General features: G+C 51.7%; 8 protein-coding genes across 8 annotated transcripts; 5 read left to right on the top strand and 3 right to left on the bottom strand.

Moving 5' to 3' along the window:
• Positions 1–372: 372 nt before the first annotated feature.
• On the bottom strand, positions 373–2,359 carry BJX68DRAFT_227133 (mitochondrial 37S ribosomal protein mS29). The gene is made up of 2 exons (XM_071038616.1): positions 1,505–2,359; positions 373–1,455 (listed from the first exon to the last, which is right to left on the bottom strand). The coding sequence occupies exons 1-2, from the start codon at positions 2,148–2,150 to the stop codon at positions 584–586; spliced, it is 1,518 nt and encodes a 505-aa protein (XP_070903704.1). The 5' UTR covers positions 2,151–2,359; the 3' UTR covers positions 373–583.
• A 71-nt stretch (positions 2,360–2,430) lies between these two features.
• Positions 2,431–3,466, top strand: BJX68DRAFT_227135 (ribosome biogenesis protein RRS1). The gene is made up of 2 exons (XM_071038617.1): positions 2,431–2,531; positions 2,593–3,466. The coding sequence occupies exons 1-2, from the start codon at positions 2,476–2,478 to the stop codon at positions 3,194–3,196; spliced, it is 660 nt and encodes a 219-aa protein (XP_070903705.1). The 5' UTR covers positions 2,431–2,475; the 3' UTR covers positions 3,197–3,466.
• A 498-nt stretch (positions 3,467–3,964) lies between these two features.
• On the bottom strand, positions 3,965–6,825 carry BJX68DRAFT_141159 (putative Rho GTPase activator (Bem2)). The gene is made up of 5 exons (XM_071036477.1): positions 6,743–6,825; positions 6,303–6,476; positions 4,916–6,216; positions 4,772–4,866; positions 3,965–4,720 (listed from the first exon to the last, which is right to left on the bottom strand). Exons 3-5 carry the CDS (start codon positions 6,118–6,120, stop codon positions 4,086–4,088), a joined length of 1,935 nt encoding a protein of 644 aa, XP_070903706.1. The 5' UTR covers positions 6,121–6,216; positions 6,303–6,476; positions 6,743–6,825; the 3' UTR covers positions 3,965–4,085.
• A 2,137-nt stretch (positions 6,826–8,962) lies between these two features.
• Positions 8,963–10,684, top strand: BJX68DRAFT_227141 (Rab geranylgeranyltransferase subunit beta BET2). The gene is made up of 5 exons (XM_071038618.1): positions 8,963–9,293; positions 9,359–9,644; positions 9,701–10,152; positions 10,203–10,327; positions 10,383–10,684. Exons 1-5 carry the CDS (start codon positions 9,195–9,197, stop codon positions 10,423–10,425), a joined length of 1,005 nt encoding a protein of 334 aa, XP_070903707.1. The 5' UTR covers positions 8,963–9,194; the 3' UTR covers positions 10,426–10,684.
• A 434-nt stretch (positions 10,685–11,118) lies between these two features.
• On the top strand, positions 11,119–12,920 carry BJX68DRAFT_262284 (uncharacterized protein; the record flags this gene model as incomplete). The annotated part of the gene is made up of 2 exons (XM_071044396.1): positions 11,119–11,524; positions 11,590–12,920. 2 exons carry the CDS (start codon positions 11,119–11,121, stop codon positions 12,918–12,920), a joined length of 1,737 nt encoding a protein of 578 aa, XP_070903708.1.
• Positions 12,921–13,373: 453 nt separating this feature from the next.
• On the top strand, positions 13,374–17,079 carry msh3 (mismatch repair protein MSH3). The gene is made up of 3 exons (XM_071038619.1): positions 13,374–14,348; positions 14,407–15,497; positions 15,545–17,079. The coding sequence occupies exons 1-3, from the start codon at positions 13,571–13,573 to the stop codon at positions 17,015–17,017; spliced, it is 3,342 nt and encodes a 1,113-aa protein (XP_070903709.1). The 5' UTR covers positions 13,374–13,570; the 3' UTR covers positions 17,018–17,079.
• Position 17,080: 1 nt separating this feature from the next.
• Positions 17,081–19,035, top strand: BJX68DRAFT_227149 (ATP phosphoribosyltransferase). Its single transcript, XM_071038620.1, has 5 exons — positions 17,081–17,412; positions 17,475–17,509; positions 17,629–18,123; positions 18,195–18,332; positions 18,392–19,035. The coding sequence occupies exons 1-5, from the start codon at positions 17,396–17,398 to the stop codon at positions 18,625–18,627; spliced, it is 921 nt and encodes a 306-aa protein (XP_070903710.1). The 5' UTR covers positions 17,081–17,395; the 3' UTR covers positions 18,628–19,035.
• A 3-nt stretch (positions 19,036–19,038) lies between these two features.
• BJX68DRAFT_227150 (uncharacterized protein) lies at positions 19,039–22,463 on the bottom strand. Its single transcript, XM_071038621.1, has one exon. It carries the CDS (start codon positions 22,036–22,038, stop codon positions 19,381–19,383), a length of 2,658 nt encoding a protein of 885 aa, XP_070903711.1. The 5' UTR covers positions 22,039–22,463; the 3' UTR covers positions 19,039–19,380.
• Between the last annotated feature and the right edge of the window lie 73 nt (positions 22,464–22,536).

The following is a 22,536-nucleotide window of genomic DNA, read 5'->3' on the forward strand; positions in this document are numbered from 1 at the left end:
TCTTGCTCTGCAATATAACGATTGCCAGGCACAGCCCCTCAACGAGGCTTGTGTACCTTTGAAGTAGAGTGAAAAAAAGCGAAGCGAGGTGTATCGTTGAAGGCTTGAAGCAGACGAAGTGTCCGCCAGAGAATCACCGCTGAGCCACACACACGCGCTAAACTACACTCTCTCCAGTATAGCTCCTCGTATTGCACCCCACCGATCGTCTTTGTTTCTTCAATAATGCAGGATAGGCGCTTGTTCTTCAGATCGAGAGTTCTTGATGTCGGAAGATAATTTCAAGTTATCTTGACCAGACTCCTCTCGGTCCCTGCTCTGGTAGTGCTTGGTGATATTATCCGAGATCGACTGACGCTGGTCATGCTGAGTGAACCGAGTCACATGGATTTGCTTGTCTGCCCAACGTGACCTATTTATAAACAGTGCTCCAAGATAATGATATACAATTCCATTATATGCATACAGAACACACTCGAGAAAGCCAGCAAAGAGTAAAGTACAGGTAAAAAATCCGGAAGTCTATCCCCAACCTCGGGTAGATCATAGAACGCAATCAAAGACGAAGAAAGGTGTGCTCCATCTACGCAGCAATTCTCAGCCGTTTGCCAATACGCTCAAGCTCACCGATCACGCCACCACCGGCCAGAGTCCACTTCTCGCTAACCCACTCGTCGCTGATGGTCTCTTGGAGGAGTCCACTGCGCGCAAAATATTCCATAAAGCCTCGAGCTTCATCATGAGTCACGCCGCCGAGTATTTGATGTTGCAGCATACCTTCCTGAGCATGCTTGGATTTCATGGATTCGAGTACCTCGAAAACACGCGGGTCAGTCTTGCTGTACGGTTCGGGTTGAGGGAACTGAGGAGAGGAGGATTCTACGCCAGCGCCACGAGCTGCAACCTGCTTGAGGGCGACGTCCAAGCTGTAAACATAGGGCGGGTTGTTGGTGGTCGATGTAGCATAGAGAAGAGCTCCGCCGTTGGGAAGAGTGGGCTTATCTTGACCGGGCTTCAGCAGGGAAAGGAAGTGCCGCACAAAGACAAGGTCGTGTGCGTGGATGAGCTTAAACTGGGCGTTGCGGTATTGTGACTCGGTCATCCAGTGGCCAAGACCGTCGACCGTCACCAGAATAGGAGGGCGAGGAGTATAATGCTTTTCGAGACCAGGGGCCGGACCGGTTGCCGTGAGCTCCGTCCACAGCGCTTGGAAGACTGCCCAGGCACTTGCTTGGTCCTGAACACCAGTTTTGGCAAGGTCCTCCAGGGTCATGCCAGGCTTAGCGGCCGGAACAGTAGGGTGGTTGTGAGAGACACGGAGCCCGGAAAGAACCTCCTTGTTCGCAGCGACGGTGCGGGACAGCAGAGCGGCCGTGGCCTCGTTCTGAACGTACAAATTTGGATTCTCCTCGGACAGCGGTGCGTAGCTGCTGGTAGCAGATACTAATTCTTGTGCTGCAAGCGTTGTCAGTAGCTGGACAGAATACAGATCCCGGTATATTACCTTCTGGTATCGTAAACACAACCCACTTCTTGATAAAACCCATGGCCATAGCCTGAAGCAGATGAACACTCTTCCCTGATTTCCTTGCCCCGCCGACAATCTTCTTGATAACAGCTCCCCCACCTTCAGTGTCACCGGTAACACCGTCGAAGAATCTACCCAGCTCCAAAGTTTCGCGTCTCAAAACCGTGCATGGCCGACGGAAGATCGACCAGCCCTGCTTGGGCTTGAACGCCTGCACAGCTCTCAACTGATCTAACATCGGCACAGGGAGAGCCAGCACCGTCCCGCGGAGGCGCGAGTCTACCATTGTCTCCTCCGAGAGTTCCTGCAAGCCCTCAACTTCAAGAGCATTCGGGTTGCTAAGGACAATGCGTTTGCGGATCGCTTTGCGCTCGCCGACGGGCGGGGGGCGTGCTTTCTCCACGAACTTCTTCTTCTTTTTCATCGTGGAACTTGCTGGCTGGCGGAACTTCAAGACTGTCGAGCCTTTTTTCCCTCCTTGGGATGCACGACCCATAAATTGGAGAGCGGCCGACGTGTGGAATGCTGGTCCTCGGGACACCGCCGTGCTGGGTGACGGTAAGATAGTGCGAGACGTCTGGCGAAGGGGCGTAAGGCAGCCCCAGCAAAAGGGGGAAACCATTGTGATGCTGATGCACCGGCGCGATGGCCAGTTTTCCCTCACGGACAAGAGGAATCGAACAGCAATTGAGTCGGCGGTAATTGAACGGCGAAGGAGGTTACTGGAGAGAACTCTGGAGATTCGGAGCACATTTTTGGCCGCTGGGAGGTGGACTGCCGATTTCGGGTTAGCACCCTTGCCGCTAGAAGAAGCGGTGTGCTCGTGCCTGAGCCCACTCTCTTAAAGCGGCCTCCAGAGATTATCCCCGAACTTTTTTTCTTGTTTTTCCGCCTTTGATGAGCGGGCATTGACACTTTTTTCCAGCTTCATATTAGCAAAACGGAAAATGGCAAACTCAGCAACAGAGACGACGTCTGTATCCAAGGCTAAGCCTGAGAGGCTGTAAGCATTTCTGGTCCTCCGCCATAAAATCCCACCAGTCTGGCTAACATGACTATCTTAGTCCCATCACCGTCTCAAAGCCGACTCCATACACATTCGATCTGGGCCATTTGCTCGCCAACGATCCAAACCCGCTCGAGCTTCCCAAGTCCGAACCACTCAATGTCTCTCTCAAAGCCACCGCCCGAGACGGCATTCAAAGCCTCCTCAACCAACTCCTAACAGCCTGCCCCATCACCTCCACGCAACAAGGCGTCCTCCTCTCTCTCCCTCCTCCCTCAACAACCCTCCCCCGCCACAAGCCCCTACCGACTCCCAAGGCCCCGACCAAGTGGGAACTATTTGCGCGCAAGAAGGGCATCGGAAAATACAGCAGCAAGCCTGGAGCTGCGCTTGCGGATAAAGAGCGCCGGAAGAAGTTGGTCTACGATGAGGAGTCTGGCGAGTGGGTGCCTCGCTGGGGTTACAAAGGCAAGAACAAGTCTGATGATGATTGGCTGGTGGAGGTGAAGGAGAGTGACTGGAAGAAGGAGGAGGATGCGGCGGCCAAGGGCAGCTCGATTCGTGGCATGACACGCGCTGATAGAAAGGAGAGGATCCGGAGGAATGAAAGGAAGATGAGAGCAAATGAACGGAACTCGCGGAAGTCTGGATCGTCACGATAAAGCATATTATATGCATTTTTGAGTTTATCGGGTGTGCTGGATTTATCTAGGCGTCTGGAGTGAGGTCTTAGGTTTCGAGGTCGCCTTCGTTAGGGCTGAAAAGCAATATTACCCTTCTTGTACGATTTATGCATGCCCTCCTCAGGTCATTTTATCCACCTCATTCTGGTCAAAAAGATCCCAAATAGACTTACTAATCCTTAAGGAGGTCGGGTATTGCCAAAGAAATGATAGATGGAACCACGGAGATACCAAATATATCTTGCCGCTATCGAGTAGGATAAGCATATGGGTGAAATGCGGTGACACAACTCCAATTGGGAATCAAAGGATAGGCTAGGTGCAGAAGGCTCCAAAACACGTACATGCGATTATAGAAAGAGAGATCAACGATGTCGCCAACGCTACAACATGTAGTACAAAATCAACATGGAAGTAAAGAGTCCCCAGAACAAGTCGAATCTACAGGCACAGGAAGATGAGAGATGACAAAAAAAGTTCGACCCAGGATAACCGACTCCAAACGCGCCAGACATGCAATGTGGGAAACAGAAAAAAATACTGAAATTAGAGAGTTGCGATGAGGCACAGGTTAGACGAAAACGAAATAGAACCCAAAAGGCTGAACAAAATCGATGGGTAATCATCAGCAAAAGAAATGGCAACGAAATCTTGAGAGACGTATAGTGTACAATCTCAACCACGGTGTTTGATCTGCGGTTCCGGCCGGAGATCTTGTATATGGGGCGACCTAGATGCTGGAAGGAATAGATAATGGTGAAATGCAGGCCAGCCTATAAGAGGATCGAAACAATCGGCTTCATATTTTATGGGCGACATGCCGGTCAGAGAGCTGGCATGTTGCTGATAGAGGGTTCCGGACGGCACATCATATTTGGATGGGAGAAAGAGGCGGACCAAGTTCGGGTAGTTGAGATATACTCCTTGCATGAGCCGTTTCGATGTTGCGCGGCTTTTTCTTGATAGTTTTCGGGGTCTCGGGACGAGCAGGGGCTTCGTAAGTGCTGGCTTGGCTGCTGCCAGAAGAAACGGCCCTTTCGTCGACGTTGGGAGAATTGCTCTCGCTCTCCTGGGCTGCCTTTTCTTTCTCGTCCATTTCTCTTTCTCGCTGAAGATATTCTTTTTCTGTCCAACACCCTTGCCAACAATTTTTCCAGTCACAAACCAAGAAATGGAAGCAAAAAGAGTCGATTTTCATGCACGGTTGGAAACAGATGCAAAGGTTGCGGTAATCCATCTTATTCTGGTCAACATAGGAATGAAGAAGGTTGAGGTGGCAGGTTATGGCGAAGAGAAGGTAATAATTGTAAGGCGGTAATTTCGAGAGTTCATCTTTGAGCATCTGAGGAGCAGTAGTAGCTCCCTCGCATTTTTGAGCTATCAGGGCCTGTGTCTCCTTGGGAAACAGTTCGTCGGGTAGTTCTCGAAGCCAAGCTTTGAACATGGATCCAATTATGTTGATGTCATATAATTCCGGTTCATCGAACAAATTAATGTCGAGTTCTGAAGGGAGTGGTTAGCTTATCGCCGGATTAGGAAATGAATCTGGCCTACCAGTATCAAAGCGTCTTTGCCAGTGCTTCACTTCTTTACCACTACCTGGCACACGATAGAGGCCTTCTTCTTCACAGCCCTTAAAGTTTAGGTAACTATCTTCCAGTTAGTCTGCTGACAAGCATTCATAACAGTGTGACTTACTCTATGCAGCGGTATGGCAAAGCAGGCATCCAGAACTCCGTCTTATCTCTACAGTCTTCCAGGCGTTTAGCGATGCGTGTCCGGCGTGCTTGTTGAATCAAGGGCAAATAGATAACAGAGCAGACATAGTTATCGTCTGCCACCAGTTCACGTTCGTTTGTGCTGCCGCTCCTGGTGATCTTGCCGAAAAAGCCCTTGCCAGCTTTTCCTAGCCGATCGGCTGCTCCACTTGATGATTGTTTGAGATTGTTGAACAGGGCAGCCGAAGCTCCCGATACTTGACTCAGTGATGCAGATGGTACCATCGAACCGCCGTAAGATCTCTCTTTTCGGAGCATCGAGCTACCGTTCATGTCCGCGGGCCGATCGCCCAAATGGCTCCCAGATGTGCCGTTTACGGTACCCTTGTACCCACGTTCAGGACGAGATGGCTGTTTTGCTGCTTCTTGCGCATCCGGCTTCATGTTTTCCTCCAGCCTCACAAGGCCGGCAGATGGACGTCTGTTTAATGCTCGGTTCAAAGAAGAATCATCCACCCTGATTGACCGGGACCGAGATAGCAAGTTGGCGAAACGCGGCTTTGTTTTCTTGACAGAGTTGTATCCATCGGATTCCGTACCGATCTTCTTCAACTCTGACGGTTGGAGTTCGAGTTTCTTTTCCGATGAATCGCCGTCTTCTTGATGAGCGGCGCGTTCAATGGCTCCTGGTAAGTCAGGTGTCGACTCATATAGCTTCGAGGATATTTGGGCTCTGCGATCTCTGGAACTACCACGGCTTTTTGGCTTTTCCGCAGAATTCCCAGAACTGTCTGACCTCTGCGCTTTGTGAGAGTATTTTGGTGCCTTGAGGCTAGCAAAGAAAGAGCGCGACGGATCCCGCGTGTGCTTTGGTGATTCTCTCGGCGACGGCGGGTATGGGGGGATTGCCGTGAAACCAGGTGTGGGTGGCTCTGTAGCTATCCCGGGGGAGGCAGGAAAGGTAGGGCTGTTCGAGACTGAGTTGGAATCTTGCGTGACAGGGCGGATGGTGGCTCCCTTGAAGAACGGCGAACTGGAAGAAGACTTGGGAGAATGCGGCGTTAGGGGACTGAGGCCATCAGAGCTCTGGGCGCCGGGGGTTAAAGGAGAAGAGGTCTTCCCGCCCGCCTGGAGAGTGGACGAGCTTAAATCTAGGGTCGGAACAGTGGAATGTCTTGAAGGCATATTGGCTCTGTTCGGCGTGGGATCTGAGTCGGCGAGGGGGGCTCGGACGTGGGGTGGGAAAGAAAAAGGTTTCAGAGAAGATCAAACTTCGGTAGCCTGCTCATAGGAAAGCAGTTAGCAGACGAAGATAAGCCAAATGGCCGTGGATTTTTTGTTTCCGTCCGTCAGTAGGAGAGGCTGACCAAAGAGATACAGTGTCAAAAATCCCCAAATCGTCTTGAATACCAATATCGAGTTGTGCGGGACGTGTCGAAGTCGATTGGATTGGAGCCAGCCTTGCCAATCTTACTCGCGAAGAACGCCTGGCTGGTGACGAGCCAGATGTGTTTGTTTGAAACCGTTCTGCTCAATCAGATCTGTATGCAACCGCATAAGTGTCAGTGAATCATTTGTGGGCGCCCCGGTAGGTCTGGCAAAAGATCAAGCAACGAGAAGCAAAGTGTTTCAGATATCACTGATTTTCAAGGCATAATGAGATCTGGAACGAAGGGTATCATGAGTTTCCCCATCCCTTGAAGGTGCTCAAGGCGCAGATGCTCAATACCCAGGAAGCCGTTTCAGGATACAATGGAGATTGACCGAAACTTGTGCCGCCAGGAGGTTAATGGGGACCACAACATACCAATCCGCGCCCCTCATATTAAGTGTTGAAAACACTTCCAAAAGTCCTTCCTCTTCGCCGGCACACTTTGCTTCACCTAGTGTTCACCGATGCCGTCCTATCAGGCGTAAATCCAAAACAAGCCCTGCGAAAACGGTCGATTATTTCCTCGTCTATTCAAAAAGACGTTCTGCGGGCGGTCGGACAGGAGAGAATGTGGCAAGGAGATTGGCAGCGCTAGTGTTTTGGCAAAATGCAGGAAAACAGACGACAATGAAGGACTTGAAAGAGAAGAACAAAGCAAGAGATTTGGTCAGACGGGCCTTTGCAAGGCTAAGAGAGGAACTGGCAACAGGAGAAAGTTGAGTCCCGCACGGGTCTGAAAGTGCTCAAGAGTCAAATGTCGTCGCGACGACACATTCCTTGATAGCGCGATGCAAGCGCGGCTGTGTGTCAGACTAATGGCTCCGTCGCCTCCGCTCTTTTAAGGGGGAACCACCAGTGGAGATGGCGTCGTCCAAGACTGCAGTGGGCCAGAAAGAGAACAATTTCCAGTGGGTGGCTTTTTTTGAGCGCTTTGACAGCCTCTTAGAAGGTGATATTCTTCTGCCCTCCCAAAAGTGATTGAAGTTTGAAGTGAATCCCTTGCTGGAAGGATAAAGTCTCGCCGATCGGTGACGACTCAACCATCGGCACAGTACATACTAATCCGTTATATTTAGCTTCCCTGCCCATCACCCATAGACAAGAGTACTCGCGTTCTTGTACAAGGACCCTTTTCAATGGTTATACTACACTCCAAGCGCCGTGGTAGACAGATGATAAGAAGTGGCACATCCTGTCATCCTGGTTGGTGATCAGAACCCTTCCTACGAAGGATTGCGCTGTCCAAGGCAGAATTGAACTGAGCGGCGAGGGCGTTGCGCAGCGACAAGCGTTCCTTTGAGTGGCCGACTCGTAATCCCTCATCGAGGAGGCTCTTGGTCTATTTTGAGCGCAGCGGCGACTCTACTATTCTTACTCACGGATGACAGTATTACGATGGTCAGGTAGCTCCAGTCCATATCAACTCTTCATTTTGTGAACCGCAACCCAACACACCGAAACAGTGGGAGGACCCATGGAAGACCAGGGAACCCAACGAGTGGCTGGAGCAACAGCGCTTGGGCGGGATGTTGTGTTTAGTGCCAGCTAAGAAACAGTGACAGAGACAGCGGATTGGCCAACCAGACACTGCTCGAGGGGAACCCAAATGCTCCAGCGAATCAACTGCGGACAGGCGACACGAGTACCTGACGAGGAGGTCAAAGCAACACTGTCAGTAACCCACTAGGGCTGAGCGGTTCTGAGAGACAACACAGGCATGCTGAGGCATCCTTGACTACTGAGCCGAAACCCTGCTCAAGAATTCAATCTTCAGCGAGCATTGAGAACAATCATGATGTTGTTCCTATTGAGCGAGAGAGTGTTCCTGCCAGGGTGTGTTCTGCGCAATCAGCTGATCCAAGCCGGAGCAGTTCAACCGTGGTTCAACATGCCTTGATACAACCGGGTGGGGTTGATGCAAAGAAAAACCAGTTAAGCCGTTGTCAATAATAGAGGGAATCGGGATGGTCAAGCGCCGTTAGGGACGCCTTCTTCATTACTCCGTACCCTATTTACACGCCCCTTTGATAAAAATAGCTTATGCAACCCACGGTAGGTGACTACCTCCTAGTACGGAGTACTGGATACATATATCTATCGACGGAGTACCATAAGCTGATTCTGCCTTTGCCCTCTGTTCACAAAGGTGAAAACATGGTTGACGTTGACTTGGGATCTCTTTGAACTTCGTCTTATGTCAAGCCTTGTATAACATTTGAAAAAACACGTGGGAGAGATTCTAGTCCCTGTATCTGCGTTTTCCCCTTGAACTTTGCTGGGGTTTCCTGGCGAAATACTTTGTACAGTCCATTACTCATCATAAGCGTCATAAACTCAGGGGTAATAATTATGTGTATTATAGCTTTAGCCTGTCCAAAGATTACGTAGGGTTGTCTTCAGAACTGCAACCACATTTCACCGCCAGACTTGACAATCAATGGCCGTCTTCAAAATGTGGTCGTAAGCGCCAGTCTGAAACATGGTCCACTTTTTTCTTATCCGGAAACCGGCCCCCTTGCTTGAGCACGCTAAGTCACGTGTAGGACGAACGACTAACCCTGCTCCTCCACACAAACCGTCTTGACCCCTCTGCAAAAATTCGGGAGCCTGTTGGCTAGCCTCCTGCAACACCATGACAAAACGAGCCTTGTGGCGTTTTTTTCTGAATCCCGATGTCATGCTAACCTGACAGACTTGGCCAGGCGCTTGTTTTGACTTGGTCTCGACTCGAACCTCAAATTCTCTTTACTGCAATATTTCGCCGGTCCTGGATTTCTGAGAAGATTCCAGTTAGCCACTAATCTCATTAATAGATCTTTCTTGCATAATGTCCCTGGTTTCTGGCCCCGGCAGGGCTCCCAACACGCTATCCGACCAAAAGCTTTGCATCGAGAAGCATGTTGAATATATCAAGAAATTGGATAGCGTGCGTCATCCTCAAATTAACATGCCACTTCTCTTCGCGAGGAGACGGTTGACAGGTGATGGTAGCGGAAAGATGAGTTAGAATACTGGCTCACGGAGCATCTGCGACTAAATGGGGTTTATTGGGGTTTGACTGCGTTGCACCTCTTGGGACATCCCGACGGCTTACCCCGCGAAGACGCCATCAACTTTGTGCTCTCATGCCAACGGGATAATGGTGGCTTTGGTGCTGCTCCGGGCCATGATGCACATATACTGTACACGGTCTCGGCCGTGCAGATTCTTGTGACCTTGGACGCCGTTGATGAGCTGGAAAAGCGTGGGTTAGGCGGCAAGCGGAAAGTCGGTTCCTGTATGATATGCTCCCAAATATCTTCGGTCAAAGGCGCCTGGCTAAGTGTTTTTCAGTCATCGCAGGGCTACAGGACAAGGAAACCGGCTCTTTCATGGGTGACGAATGGGGAGAGTTAGACACGAGGTTCCTTTATGGGGCTTTCAATGCCCTGTCCCTTCTGAATCTGCTAGACTTAGTGGATGTCGACAAAGCTGTTTCGTACGTCCAGCAGTGCGAAAACTTGGATGGCGGATATGGGGTTTCTCCAGGGGCTGAGTCGCATGCCGGTCAGGTCTTTACTTGCGTAGGGGCACTGGCTATCGCAGGACGGTTGGATCTCATCGACAAAGACCGCCTAGGAGGATGGCTTAGCGAGAGACAAGTCGATAACGGAGGATTGAATGGGCGCCCAGAGAAACTCGAGGATGCTTGTTACAGCTGGTGGGTCGGAGCGAGTTTAGCCATGATTGACAAACTCCATTGGGTCGATGGCTCCAAACTCGCTGCTTCTCTTCTACGCTGTCAGGTCAGTCAGCTCCCGTTGAATTGCATTACCTTCTCGCTAATATCTTCTAGGATCCAGAGGCTGGTGGCTTCGCTGACCGCCCTGGTCATGCTGTTGACGTCTTTCATACCCACTTCGCTCTTGCTGGCTTGAGCCTGCTAAAGTATGAAGGTGTCGGCGAAATAGATCCCGTCTAGTGAGCATAAAAACGACACCTGACACAGAGAGTCTTTGCTAACCATAACTCTCAGTTGTCTGCCGAGATCCATCACAAAAAAGGTCCTATCAACATAACGATCTGCCTCCCACTTAGAGACGTATTGTCTGCCTTGTGATATTCGTAGCCTCCACCTCCTGCAATCTAATAACCCATTCTTCTCTATCAATGGATTTTGGGATACAAGGCGGGAGAAGATTGACTTTCAGGCACTGTGACTTATTTCCGCTTCACCCCTCTACAATGGCCTGATATTGGCCGTTAAGACACAGTGGCACATCATGTACGTATGTAATAACCGCATTCTAATCGAAGACAGTATCATTCCACTTAAGATTCAGTTCCTAAGCGTCTAATTGTCGAGTTCTGCGGCTACTGCTGCTACTGATCGTGCCTGTCCCGTATATCCCGTAACGGCAGGCACGACCTCCCCATTTCGGACGGCCGCGCCTTCTCAGAGAGTCGCTCCTGCCCGTCACCAAGCAGCACGGCCTCTTTCCTCTTTCTACACCCTCCGGGTGACAATGGATTCTCAAGGCAAGTCCCTGGCCAGCTGACGGCCTTCCTCAATTGCATCGCTTCCTTTTCGTTGCAGGGAAGGTCGGTGTCTCTATCTCCAGGAGTAGTCTTTCTACATTGGTGTCTTGTCTTGTGCTTCGTTATCGTTTATATGAAAGCTACGACTTGCAACTTGCTGCTTCCTCAACCTGCGTTCATCTGTCATCGACCTGCCTGGAAGCGAGGCCTCTGAGAGCTCCAGGTTGCCTACCATGGACGCCGCAGCACTTCTCTGCAACATCTGTCCAAAGCGCCCCAAATTTAGCGATGTATCTCACCTGCTAACCCACGTCGCCTCGAAGGCCCATCTCTCTCATTACTTCAAGCTTCAAGTCCGCAGCCACCAGGAGCCGCAAGCTGAGGTTTTGCTCGATGACTACAACGAGTGGTACAAGGCCAATAATCTGGCAAAACTCTTGTCGGATCGCATGTCTTCAAAGGACTCGCGCAGGAAGAAGTCCCTGGGAAAGAATCCCGTGCCAGACAGGGTCCCGCATCAAGAGGGGGACGAGGGTCAAGACGTTACGCCTCTGCAGGCCTACAATCCGCGCAACAGTCTTCCTGCCTACATTGACCCGCGCCTTTCCGATCCATTCGTCAACTCGGACATTGCTACAGGTAAAGAGCTGCTGCGACGCTGTTTTACAGTCATACCGATTGCTGACCTTTGGGTTGAGGACTAGGGCGTGGTCGAGTTCCCATGCTTTCACCGCACGATCAAGTGACGAACGCTATACCTAGTCAATGGAAGCAGGACGATGGGGATGACTCGGGAAACGAAGAGCCGTCCACACCACACGCTACGCCGTGCTGGAGCAGGACTTTCCGGACCCAAGAAGATCGAAGAACCCAGTCCACCAGCGGACCATTCATCTATGATCCCTTTGTCGACGACAATGACAGCTTCGAGTGCTCGAATCCCGGCGAGATGGACAAGGACAGGGCGGATGAGATTGCAAGATTGAAGGGAGTCTTGTGGCCAGGAATGGACATCTTTGACTCCGCTACCGAGCAAATGAAACGGAAGCGCAACCAGAAGAAGGACGAGAGTATCTTGAAAAAGATGGAAAAAACGTCAATGGGCGTGGAGCCAACCGAATTGGTCTTCTCCCCGACTGGGATCCTGCGAAAGCAGCGTGTGATCTCAGGCAATGTCGAAGAGAGCAGTCCCCTAAAGGGGGAGACACCGATTCCAAAGAAGCGTGCCACTCGCCCCAAACGGGTACTTGTTCAGATGGACCCAAACGCCCAACGTGCAGGGGAGGGGAAAAGGGGGAAGAAGAGCATCAAGCGGGATGCAGATTCCCTCGGCGGCAACGCTCACCAGCATGATATGTTCCCTCGACCAGCTACTGTTCCAGGGTTCGGTCGGCACGGCGGGCAATTTCCCGTTAGTGATGATATGGAAGAAATTGCACTAGCCCTTCGTGACCATGACTTCAAACCGCATAACAAGTTCGCTGTGTTTCGTGACATTCCAGCCTTGCGGGAGCCTAAACTGGAGGGCCAGCACACATATTTTCACGGGGACTCAGTTGCCTCTCAGCCGGTTTTCTTGCGCCGAGACATTGCAATTCACGACAATCCGAATTCTCCACGCTCTGCCAGCCACGCTTCAACTCTCCTTGAGAGAGCTTCCCACCCCACAGCGGAAAAGGAAAACGTGGAGCCACTTCTGAACGTCTATGGCCGTCTCGACCCTCTGGTGGGTTGGCATTCTCCCGCAATGAATAGAGCCGATAGAGGCCTATCGCCACAATACCTCTTCGGAGAGGCACAGTACGTAGGATACAGTCCGCTCAAATGTCATGGAAGCCCAACAGGGTACTCATTTAACCCACTGGCCGGCTCCCTTGCGAAGATGGCGGCGGAGGAGAACCCAATATACGCGGGTGAGCCTGGACATGCAATGAAAGCCCCATCTGCGGCACGAGTCGGCTCTCCCGACGCTACAATCTCCGAGGTTGAGGATGACGATTTCGACCATCTGTATTTGGACGGAAACTCCTGCTAATTCGTCATTGTTGACGTTGCATGCTCGGCTTTGTGCCAGTCTTTTTGTTGCATCATCTAGAAGCCAGAGCATAACATTGCGGAGCGAAGCGTTGATATCGGATTCTTGAGAGAGCATCGTGAAACATTATCATTCCCCTGCCATGGCGCTGCATGGTGACCTGTTATATAAGTCGCTATTACTGACTGTTATACGGCATTGATACTGGTCGGCTCATTGATGAGTTGATGCCTGGCCAGTCGCCGACGGATTATAATATGTTACTTGCTTTCAGTATAGATAGAGGTCAAGGAAATCGAGCAAATATCACTTACATGGGAGGTCTTTGCATGGGACAAAAGACTGTTAGGACTCTCCGTAGTTGCTTGTAATAATCAATTAATTAGGTAATCAACACGGTTGACGCGCATTGAAGATCGCCCTCCAACGCGTCAAGCTCCGAGCGGCGAAGAGACAAGATTGAGTTGACCGGTGTTCCCCCTACAATTATCCTAGCTTCAGCATTATATCTTCATATGATATGGAGCTCATTTTGACACTGGGAGTCTGAGTCAATATCAAGTCTCCGCAGGGAATCGCAGTCCAGCGCCCTTAAAGACTTGAACCGACTTCTGCTGAAAGCTGCTAGCACTCGCACCACTCCCGAAACCATGCCTCCGCCCTCTTCGCAGTCATCTGCCTCATCCTCCCCAAGCCTCAAGCGGAAGCAGCCCACTATCTCCAGCTTCTTTACCAAGAAACCACTAGCGCCACAGCACTCGCCGAATGAAGCCAGCAGTCCGCCAGCTAGTGCTAGACCCAACGAAGCCGATGAAACCGAGAACGCAAACAAGCTGGTGGAGCATGATGATGAGGATGTAGTAGCCCCGGCGCCGAAGCGTTCAAAGACGAATGGATACCAACCAGAACAACTACCACCGGCCGCAAAGCCGAAGCCGGCCCCTCCCCAGCAGGCACCGCAACCGACAAGCAGCCAAAGGACTGAGCTTCTGAAGTTTACTAGCTCTCCTGCTGTTGCTTCAGAGTCAGTGGAAACAACGAAAGTGGATAGTGAGGAAGTAAGACAGCGGCAGAAAGAGAGGGAAAAACTGCATCAGAAATTCGTCCGGAAACTTGGTGGCGCGGACTGTGCTATTGGGATCAATCGCAAGACCACCAGCGAAGCGACCCCTGCAGAGGAGGCTGCGGAGGGCGAGGATGAAGAAGAAGCGCCACCGGTTCAGACAAAGGGGAGAGCGTCGGGGAAGAAGGGCGGCGGTAAGCTCACGCCAATGGAGAAGCAGATAATTGAGATCAAACGGAATCATATGGATACGATACTGCTGGTTGAGGTTGGGTACAAATTTCGGTTCTTTGGAGAAGATGCGAGGATCGCCGCAAAGGAACTTAGCATTGTATGCATTCCGGGCAAGTTTCGATTTGACGAGCGTAAGTTTAATTTCTTAGCCTCTATCTATGGATTGAGCAGGATATTGATGTTGCGTAGACCCGTCAGAAGCTCACCTCGACCGGTTCGCCTCTGCGAGTATACCAGTTCCAAGATTACATGTTCATGTGAAGCGTCTCGTTTCCGCTGGGCATAAAGTAGGTGTGGTCAGACAGCTGGAGACTGCCGCACTGAAAGCTGCCGGGGATAACCGCAACGCCCCGTTTGTTCGCAAATTGACCAACGTGTACACCAAGAGCACATACATTGATGATATAGAGGGCCTGGAAGGATCTACTGCTGGGACGTCTGGTGCTTCGGCCACTGGTTACATCCTGAGTATAACGGAGACAAATGCTAGGGGCTGGGGAAACGATGAGAAAGTTCATGTGGGAGTCGTTGCCGTGCAGCCGACCACGGGAGATATTGTCTACGACGAGTTCGAAGATGGTTTCATGCGGAGTGAGATTGAGACGAGACTACTTCATATTGCTCCGTGTGAACTGCTTATCGTTGGCGAGCTTTCGAAAGCTACGGAGAAGCTCGTCAAGCACTTGTCAGGGAGCAAAACGAACGTCTTTGGCGATCAAATTCGGGTCGAACGGGCGCCTAAACCAAAGACCGCCGCTGCTGAATCACACAGCTATGTCTCGAGCTTTTATGCCGGAAAGATGAAGTCAGCGGATGCTTCAGACGATGAAGTTTCCAGCAACCTACTCCAAAAAGTGCTTAATCTTCCAGATCAAGTTACAATCTGCCTCTCTGCAATGATCAAGCACATGACGGAGTACGGACTGGAGCATGTCTTGGAGCTGACAAAGTACTTCCAGCATTTCTCTTCTCGCTCGCATATGCTTCTCAATGGCAATACCCTTACGAGTCTTGAGATATACCAGAATCAAACAGATTATTCCGCAAAAGGCAGCCTGTTCTGGACACTGGATCGGACACAGACTCGGTTCGGACAGAGAATGCTTCGGAAATGGGTCGGGCGGCCATTATTGAATAAACGGCAACTCGAGGAGCGAATCAACGCTGTGGAAGAGTTAAAGGATCCTCAGAATACCACAATTTTAGAGCGAGTCAAGTCTCTACTCGGAAGAGTCAAGCATGACCTGGAAAAGGGGTTGATTCGGATATATTATGGAAAGGTAGGAGCTAGGGTCGTTCCTCGTCTTCATCATACTAACAGTCACAGTGCTCCCGGCCCGAACTTCTCAGTATTCTACAGACCATGCAGATGATTGCACAAGAATTCAGCGATATCAAGTCTCCTCTGGATACAGGATTTTCCTCGCCAGCAATCAGCCAAGCAATTGCTTCCCTTCCTACCATCCTCGACGACGTTGTTTCGTTCCTGAACAAATTGAATATGCACGCGGCTCGGAATGACGACAAGTATGCTTTTTTCCGTGAAGCGGAGGAAACCGAGGATATTAGCGAGCACAAGCTTGGAATTGGTGGAGTTGAGCACGAGCTCGACGAGCACCGCTCAGAAGCTGGACAGGCTGTGGGAAGGAAGACTGTCACTTACTCGTCTGTTGCCGGTATTGATTTTCTCATTGAAATTGAGAACACCTCGGCAGCTATGAAACTAGTGCCAGCGTCCTGGGTGAAGATCAGTGGCACAAAGAAGGTGTCGAGGTTTCACACACCACAAGTGATCAAGCTGATACGGCAAAGAGATCAACACCGAGAGGCGCTTGCTGCCGCCTGCGACAAGGCCTTTTTGGCTTTTCAAGCCGAAATAGCAGCTAATTACCAGACTCTTCGAGACTGTGTACAGTCCCTGGCGACGCTGGACTGCCTAATCTCCTTAGCCACTATTGCCAGCCAGCCGGGCTACGTGAAGCCCGAGTACACAGAGGAAACATGTATTCACGTGGAGCAAGGGCGTCATCCGATGGTGGAACAACTATTACTCGACAGCTATGTACCCAATGACATTAACCTGAGAAGCGACAAAACACGAGCCCTCTTAGTGACGGGCCCTAACATGGGCGGAAAGTCTAGTTACGTGCGGCAGGTAGCGTTGATATCCATTATGGGCCAGATCGGCTCGTATGTCCCTGCGCAATCCGCGAAACTCGGAATGTTAGACGCCGTCTTTACACGGATGGGTGCCTTTGACAATATGCTGGCGGGAGAGTCGACTTTTATGGTGGAACTTTCCGAGACAGCAGACATCCTAAAGCAAGCAACCCCGCGCTCTCTCGTGATTCTCGACGAGCTGGGCCGCGGCACGTCCACGCACGACGGAGTGGCGATCGCGCAGGCTGTCCTGGATTATATGGTGCGGTCTCTTCGCAGTCTTACTCTTTTCATCACACACTACCAGCATCTCTCATCTATGGTGAACTCATTCCCCGACGGCGAGCTGCGGAACGTACACATGCGATTTAGCGAATCAAAGAGAGGGACAGACGAAGAGATCACCTTCCTCTACGAGGTCGGAGAAGGTGTAGCGCATCGCAGCTACGGATTGAATGTTGCTCGCTTGGCGAACCTTCCATCTTCAATGCTGGAGATGGCCAAACAAAAGAGTGCGGAGTTGGAAGAAAAGATCCGCCGTCGTCGACTCGCTGGACTTGTCTCGACCGTTGGAAACGTAATGGAAAGCGGGGATGAGGCCTTGATTGAAAGGCTTGTCAGCACCATGGAAGACTTGTAATAACGTAGGGATACTCAATGTACCAATTATTGATCAAGCCAATCAAGTTTGCCTATTTCTTCACCTGCTCGCAATGAAATTGTGTGCCTGAAAGGCCAGGCACTGATGGGGGGCTATTGCTGCCTCAGGCGTCAATCCGGCCCCGCCGAAGGTGCAATTCGTTCAGTCATTCTCCTCTGGGCCTCCTCCGCTGCGTCCTTTCTGCTCCCAATTCTCTCATTTGCAAGCGCAATCTTCTTCGCTCATTACAGGACTGTCTCATAAGGAGCGCCATTTAATTGAGCAGTTTCTTTTTCTTCCACCGTGTTCGAAGCAGTTATTTTCCCACCATTTCAATCCCAACCTACCCCGCGCCCAATTCTTCTCTAGCTGTCCAACATGGATCTGGTCAACCAGTTAGTCAATCGAAGCGTGTCAATTTCCTCCAGTTAGCAGAGATAATAATGAAGCATTCCAGCCTTGAAGGAAGACTTCTTTTCGCAGTCCCCAAAAGCAAGTTCCCCAAATCCATGTCCTCGTCGCGTCTGAGTCATTCAGTCATTCAAAGTTCACACAAATGATTCCCCTTTCACAGCCAACAGCAACTAACAAATCAATCTTTTGTGTTACAGAGGGCCGCCTGCAACAAGCAACCCTCGACCTCCTCTCCGGCTGCGACATCCAGTTCCGCCGCGAAAACCGCCTAGACATCGCCCTCGTTAAAAACCTGCCCATCGCCCTCATCTTCCTCCCCGCCGCCGACATTCCCACCTTCATCGGCGAGGGTCGCGTTGATCTCGGTATTACTGGGCGCGATCAGGTCGCCGAACACGATGCGCAACTTGGCTTGCCCGCTGGCGAGGAATCCAATGTGCAGGAGGTCTTGGATCTAGGATTCGGCGGGTGCAAACTGCAGGTTCAGGTTCCGGAGAAAGGCAATATCCAGACCGCGAAGGACCTGATTGGAAAGAATGTTGTGACAAGCTTCACTGCGCTTTCTGAGCAGTTCTTTGCGCAGTTGGAGGGTGCTGCTCCTGCTGAGAGGAAGACCAAGATCAAGTATGTCGGTGGAAGTGTTGAGGCTGCTTGTGCGCTAGGCGTCGCGGATGGAATTGTGGATCTTGTCGGTGCGTAACCTCTCACTCTGCTTTTTTCGTTCGCGCCTGTTGTTGGACAATGGACTCACTAATTCCTTCAGAATCCGGTGAGACCATGCGCGCCGCTGGGCTCAAGGCTATCGACACCGTCGTCTCGAGCACAGCCATCCTAGTTAAGAACCGCAACACCAAGAACCCGCTCGTCGACCTTATCACATCTCGTGTCCGTGGTGTCATTAGTACGTCGCCCCTGTCAGTGACCGATAATCAATCAATGCATACTAACAACCGTTTGCAGCCGCCCAAAAATTCGTTCTTTGCCAGTACAACATCCCCCGCGACAGCCTCGCAACCGCCAGCAGTATCACTCCCGGAAAGCGCGCGCCCACGGTGACGGCCCTCGAAGAAGACGGCTGGGTTGCAGTGAGCTCAATGGTCGAGAAGAAGAAGATCGCAACAGTGATGGACGAGCTGACCAAGGTCGGCGCAACGGATATCCTGGTACTCAACATCGCCAACTCGCGAACAGACTAGATATCCCCTGCTTACCCGTTATGATTTTCCTTCTTCGTACATTCATGACTCTTGTTTTCTATTTGATTTCCTTTGGCCATGTTATAGAAGTTTCTTTTTTCTTCTACTTGTTGTCCATTTAGTCCCTTTCTTTTTCTTCTTCATTTTCTGGGTCTTTAAATACTTCTGGGATCCGTCTCGGGCTTGGTTTTGCGTGTGCTATCCGTTTTGCCTTTACATATGCCCTTGGATACCTACCGGTGATATTCAGATCGGGCAAGCTTTCCGCGCCGCCTTTGGAATTCTTTTTTCTTTTCTTGCCGGAGAGGGTATAAAAGTCTAGGGTTGGTTACATTAAGAAGCACGATTAACATTAAGATTAAGATTCAGGTACAGATACAGATAGACTCGACTAGAAAATGGAAAACTCAATTCTGATTGAACTTTGTTCAAGTTAGGGTTAGTGTTATGAAGGAAACTTGGTGGGGCATGTACTATCTATGTACTAAAGTCTAAGAGGAATAGTTGGAGTAGACGGAGTACTAGTTGTAGCAGTAGGAATGTATGTATCCGATATAGTATGTAAGGGAGAATGTGATAGGGACATATGTATACGTATCGTATGTATAGAGGAACGGGACGGGTAGGGTATCAATAAGGACAAATCCCACACCAGGCCAGACAGAGCAGAGCAGAGAAGAAAAGAGAACACCATACCTATCCAAGACAACCGGGCGCCACGAATAGAACACCAACAAACAAACATCACGACTACTACAAAGCAGAAGGGGAGGGAGAAGGGACAGGGGTGGGGGAAGTGGCAGCTGATGAAGGCGAAGGAGAGGATGAAATGCCAACGCCTTCCCGCCGCCCTTTCACCAATGCCCGTAAACACACCCCGATTCCCTCCAAATCGCCCAGTAACCCTACGTGCCCGCGCTCCGACTTGACGAGGCCATCGCGGATCACCTTGTACCCGTGTGGAAGCATGGCCGCGCTGGCGAGACAGACACCGTCGCCAGCCGCGAAGGCTAGGTCATCGTAAGCGTCTGCACGCTTGATCGCCTCGCGGGAGGTGACGCGCGCGCCGTAGACGGTGGGAACGCATTTAGAGTACAGCACGGCGAAGGGCGGGTATTTGTTGGATTCCTGGTGCTGTGCGTTGTGCAGGGTTTCGTGCTTGAATGCGGCGATCTCCGCGAGTGTGCGCTTTAGGTACGCGCGCGCGGCTTCGGGAGGGATTGTGACGGGTTGTTGGGTGGGCGAGACGGAGGAGGAGCCCTTCGGATTTGCAGTGGGACCGACGAGGCCTTCGCCTGTTGGCATGATGTGCGAGGGCTTGAGGTGTTGTTGAACACCAGTCGTGCTGGAGGAGTTGTCAGTTGAGTTTGGTGTAGAGGTGTAGAGGTCTGCTTCGTCTGTTGAGGTGATGGACGAATTGGAGAGCATGGTTGAGAAGCGCTTGCGCATGGGGACATTCTTGTCCTTTAAAGATAAAGAGGAGCCGGTGCGGGCCGGCGTTGGCGCGGGGAGTGGTGGGCTAATGCATGGGGAGAGGCGGTACTCGTCCCAGACCTCCGGATCAAAAAAGTCGAGGCGGTATTCTTCCTTTGTGTGCTTGTTGATGAAGCAGTGGCCCTTTTCGGGAAGGAGGGCGAAACTAGTCCGGAAAGTGAAATTGACCTGCGCTGTGAGGACGCGGGAACTGAGGAGTACGTCATCGCCGTTGCGAAGGGGTCCAAGGATGTTGACGCAGTGCTGAGGTACACCGGCATAAACAACGCCCGCGAAGAGCTCTGGCCGTTGGTTCACGGCGTGGCGGGTGATAAGACCGCCCAGGCTGTGGGCGATAACCCATGCGCCTCGCTTGTGCGACGGCACGTCTGGCGCGTTACATGGAAGTCCCTCGAGGTAGCGGATTAGGCGCTGCGAGAGAAGATGCGGGCTAAGGCGCCAGTCGTATCCATAATTGTGGACGCGGAGGTCGCCGCGGACGGTGTTTTCGCATTTTTGCAGCCGTTTGAGAAGACGGCGGCAAATGTCGACCGGGCCGATGTGCGAGAGGACCCCGTCGGGGATGATCGTCTCCTCCATGCGCTCTTCGTCTTCACGTGTCAGACCGACCTCGAGATCGACTTTGCGGAGATTCAAGCCGACCTTCATCGGCACCCAGAGCTGCCGGTGCGGCGGCTTGGCGGATCGCAGGATCGAGCCTCGGTAGCCTCCCATCACGACAACATCTCCGGTTAATTCGCTCATGGCATCGTAGAGCATAGGATAAGTCGCAGCTACGCTTGAGCGGGGCGATCTAGTTCGTGGCGGCGGAGCCTCCTCGGCAACGGCACGAATTTCGGATGGCGTTGCCGACGTCGCTGTCGAGCCAAATGTATCGTCGGTAGCATTGGTCTCCAACCTCCGATGAGAGGCATCTGATAGGAACTGCTTGTACCCCCAATCACTGCGCAGGTCCTGGAAGTGAAGACTCGGCATACTCAACAGCCGACTGCTAGAATCCTGCAGGGTATCCTTGATAGCTTTGAACCGGCTATTTGTTTGAGAATGGATATGCTCGTATTGAGGACGATGCTCGAGCGACGAGGCCGTGGAGGAAGCTCGCAGGTACAAAGATTGGTCCGAGGATGATCGCCGGAGTGCATTGTTTGAACGCACAAACGAATGTTTACCTGGTGTCTTTGCAGACGGAGCTTGCAACGGCTTCAACTCCCCAATGGGATCTTCTGCCGGTACACCAGCCGTCGCGCCATTCGTGACTGGTGAATCAGGGCTGGGAAACGCTGCCACGGGCGACCTCGAAGCCGCAGATACAGGAGCAGGCGAAGTCTCCTGCTCCAGGTTTAGCTTCGACGACCAACTGCGCGGCCTCCGCGGCGCCAAACTCGCCGTCCGCAAATGCAGCGACGGAAAGAACTTTTTCAAGCCGCGATAACCCGTCGAACTATCCCCGGACCACGCTCGAGGTCTTAGCGGTAGTGTGCTCATCAACAGTGACCGGGTGAAGCTGGACCGCGAACCACCGCCAGCCCCTTCTTTCGAACCCATGGCTGCTGAGGTCTTTGCGCTGTCCTCCTTATCGGCCTTCTCCCCTGCATGGGCTACATCCGCAGCATCCGCAAAGTCCTCAGGCTCTTCCGTGATTTCCGGCGCAAAGAGGCCGTCTGGGTCGTCGAAATAACCACCATTGCGCTCCATGATGCGACTCCTTTCCTCAGCGGGGGTTGAGCGCGCCTTAAGACGGCTCTGGACGTAGTTCATGCTCACCCCAATCACGTCGTCAGCTTCGTCAGCCGCACCACCAACGGGCTGGCCAGGAGCGGACGCGGCCGCATCCTCGCTATCGGAGGGGCTCAGCTCCCCGCTGCTGGCATTGAGATTGGCAATGGCAATGGAACCCGGACGACGTGAGGGACGCATGGTGGGATTGAAGAGTGAGGAGACATCCCAATCCAGGAACGCCCGAGCAAATGATAAATAGCAATAACAGTAATGATAAAAAAGAGGGAAAGGGAAGGGGAAAAGAATCTCACTCGGAGACGAAGAGCAGGTCGGAGCGCCGGGGATGGAACAGAAAAAGAAAAGGGTCCACTGCACAGCCTTCCTCGGGTCTCCCGGAAGCAAACTCCTGCCCAAGGGTCTTATAAATAAGCTGGAAGCAATATAGCAATTGAGTTAAGGCCCGCTAGCAGCCGCTAAGGGCTTGGAGTTTAGGTCGCTCCATGTGTCTGAATCTCGAATTCGTGGATGGGCAGCGAGATATGCTCTGCGGCTGTTCTCTGGTATAGTCGTTCTGCAGCGTTAGCTGCCTTTCTTGCGGGAAGCTTGGGGTCAGGTGACAGTGCTTATCGATTCGTGATGTCACTATGCCGACTGAGTCAGGACTACTTCATTGATACATCACTATGCACAGGAACC

This window comes from Aspergillus pseudodeflectus, assembly GCF_044049435.1.
Source record: "Aspergillus pseudodeflectus strain CBS 756.74 chromosome Unknown BJX68scaffold_4, whole genome shotgun sequence".
In the NCBI taxonomy this organism is placed as follows: Eukaryota; Fungi; Ascomycota; class Eurotiomycetes; order Eurotiales; family Aspergillaceae; genus Aspergillus; species Aspergillus pseudodeflectus.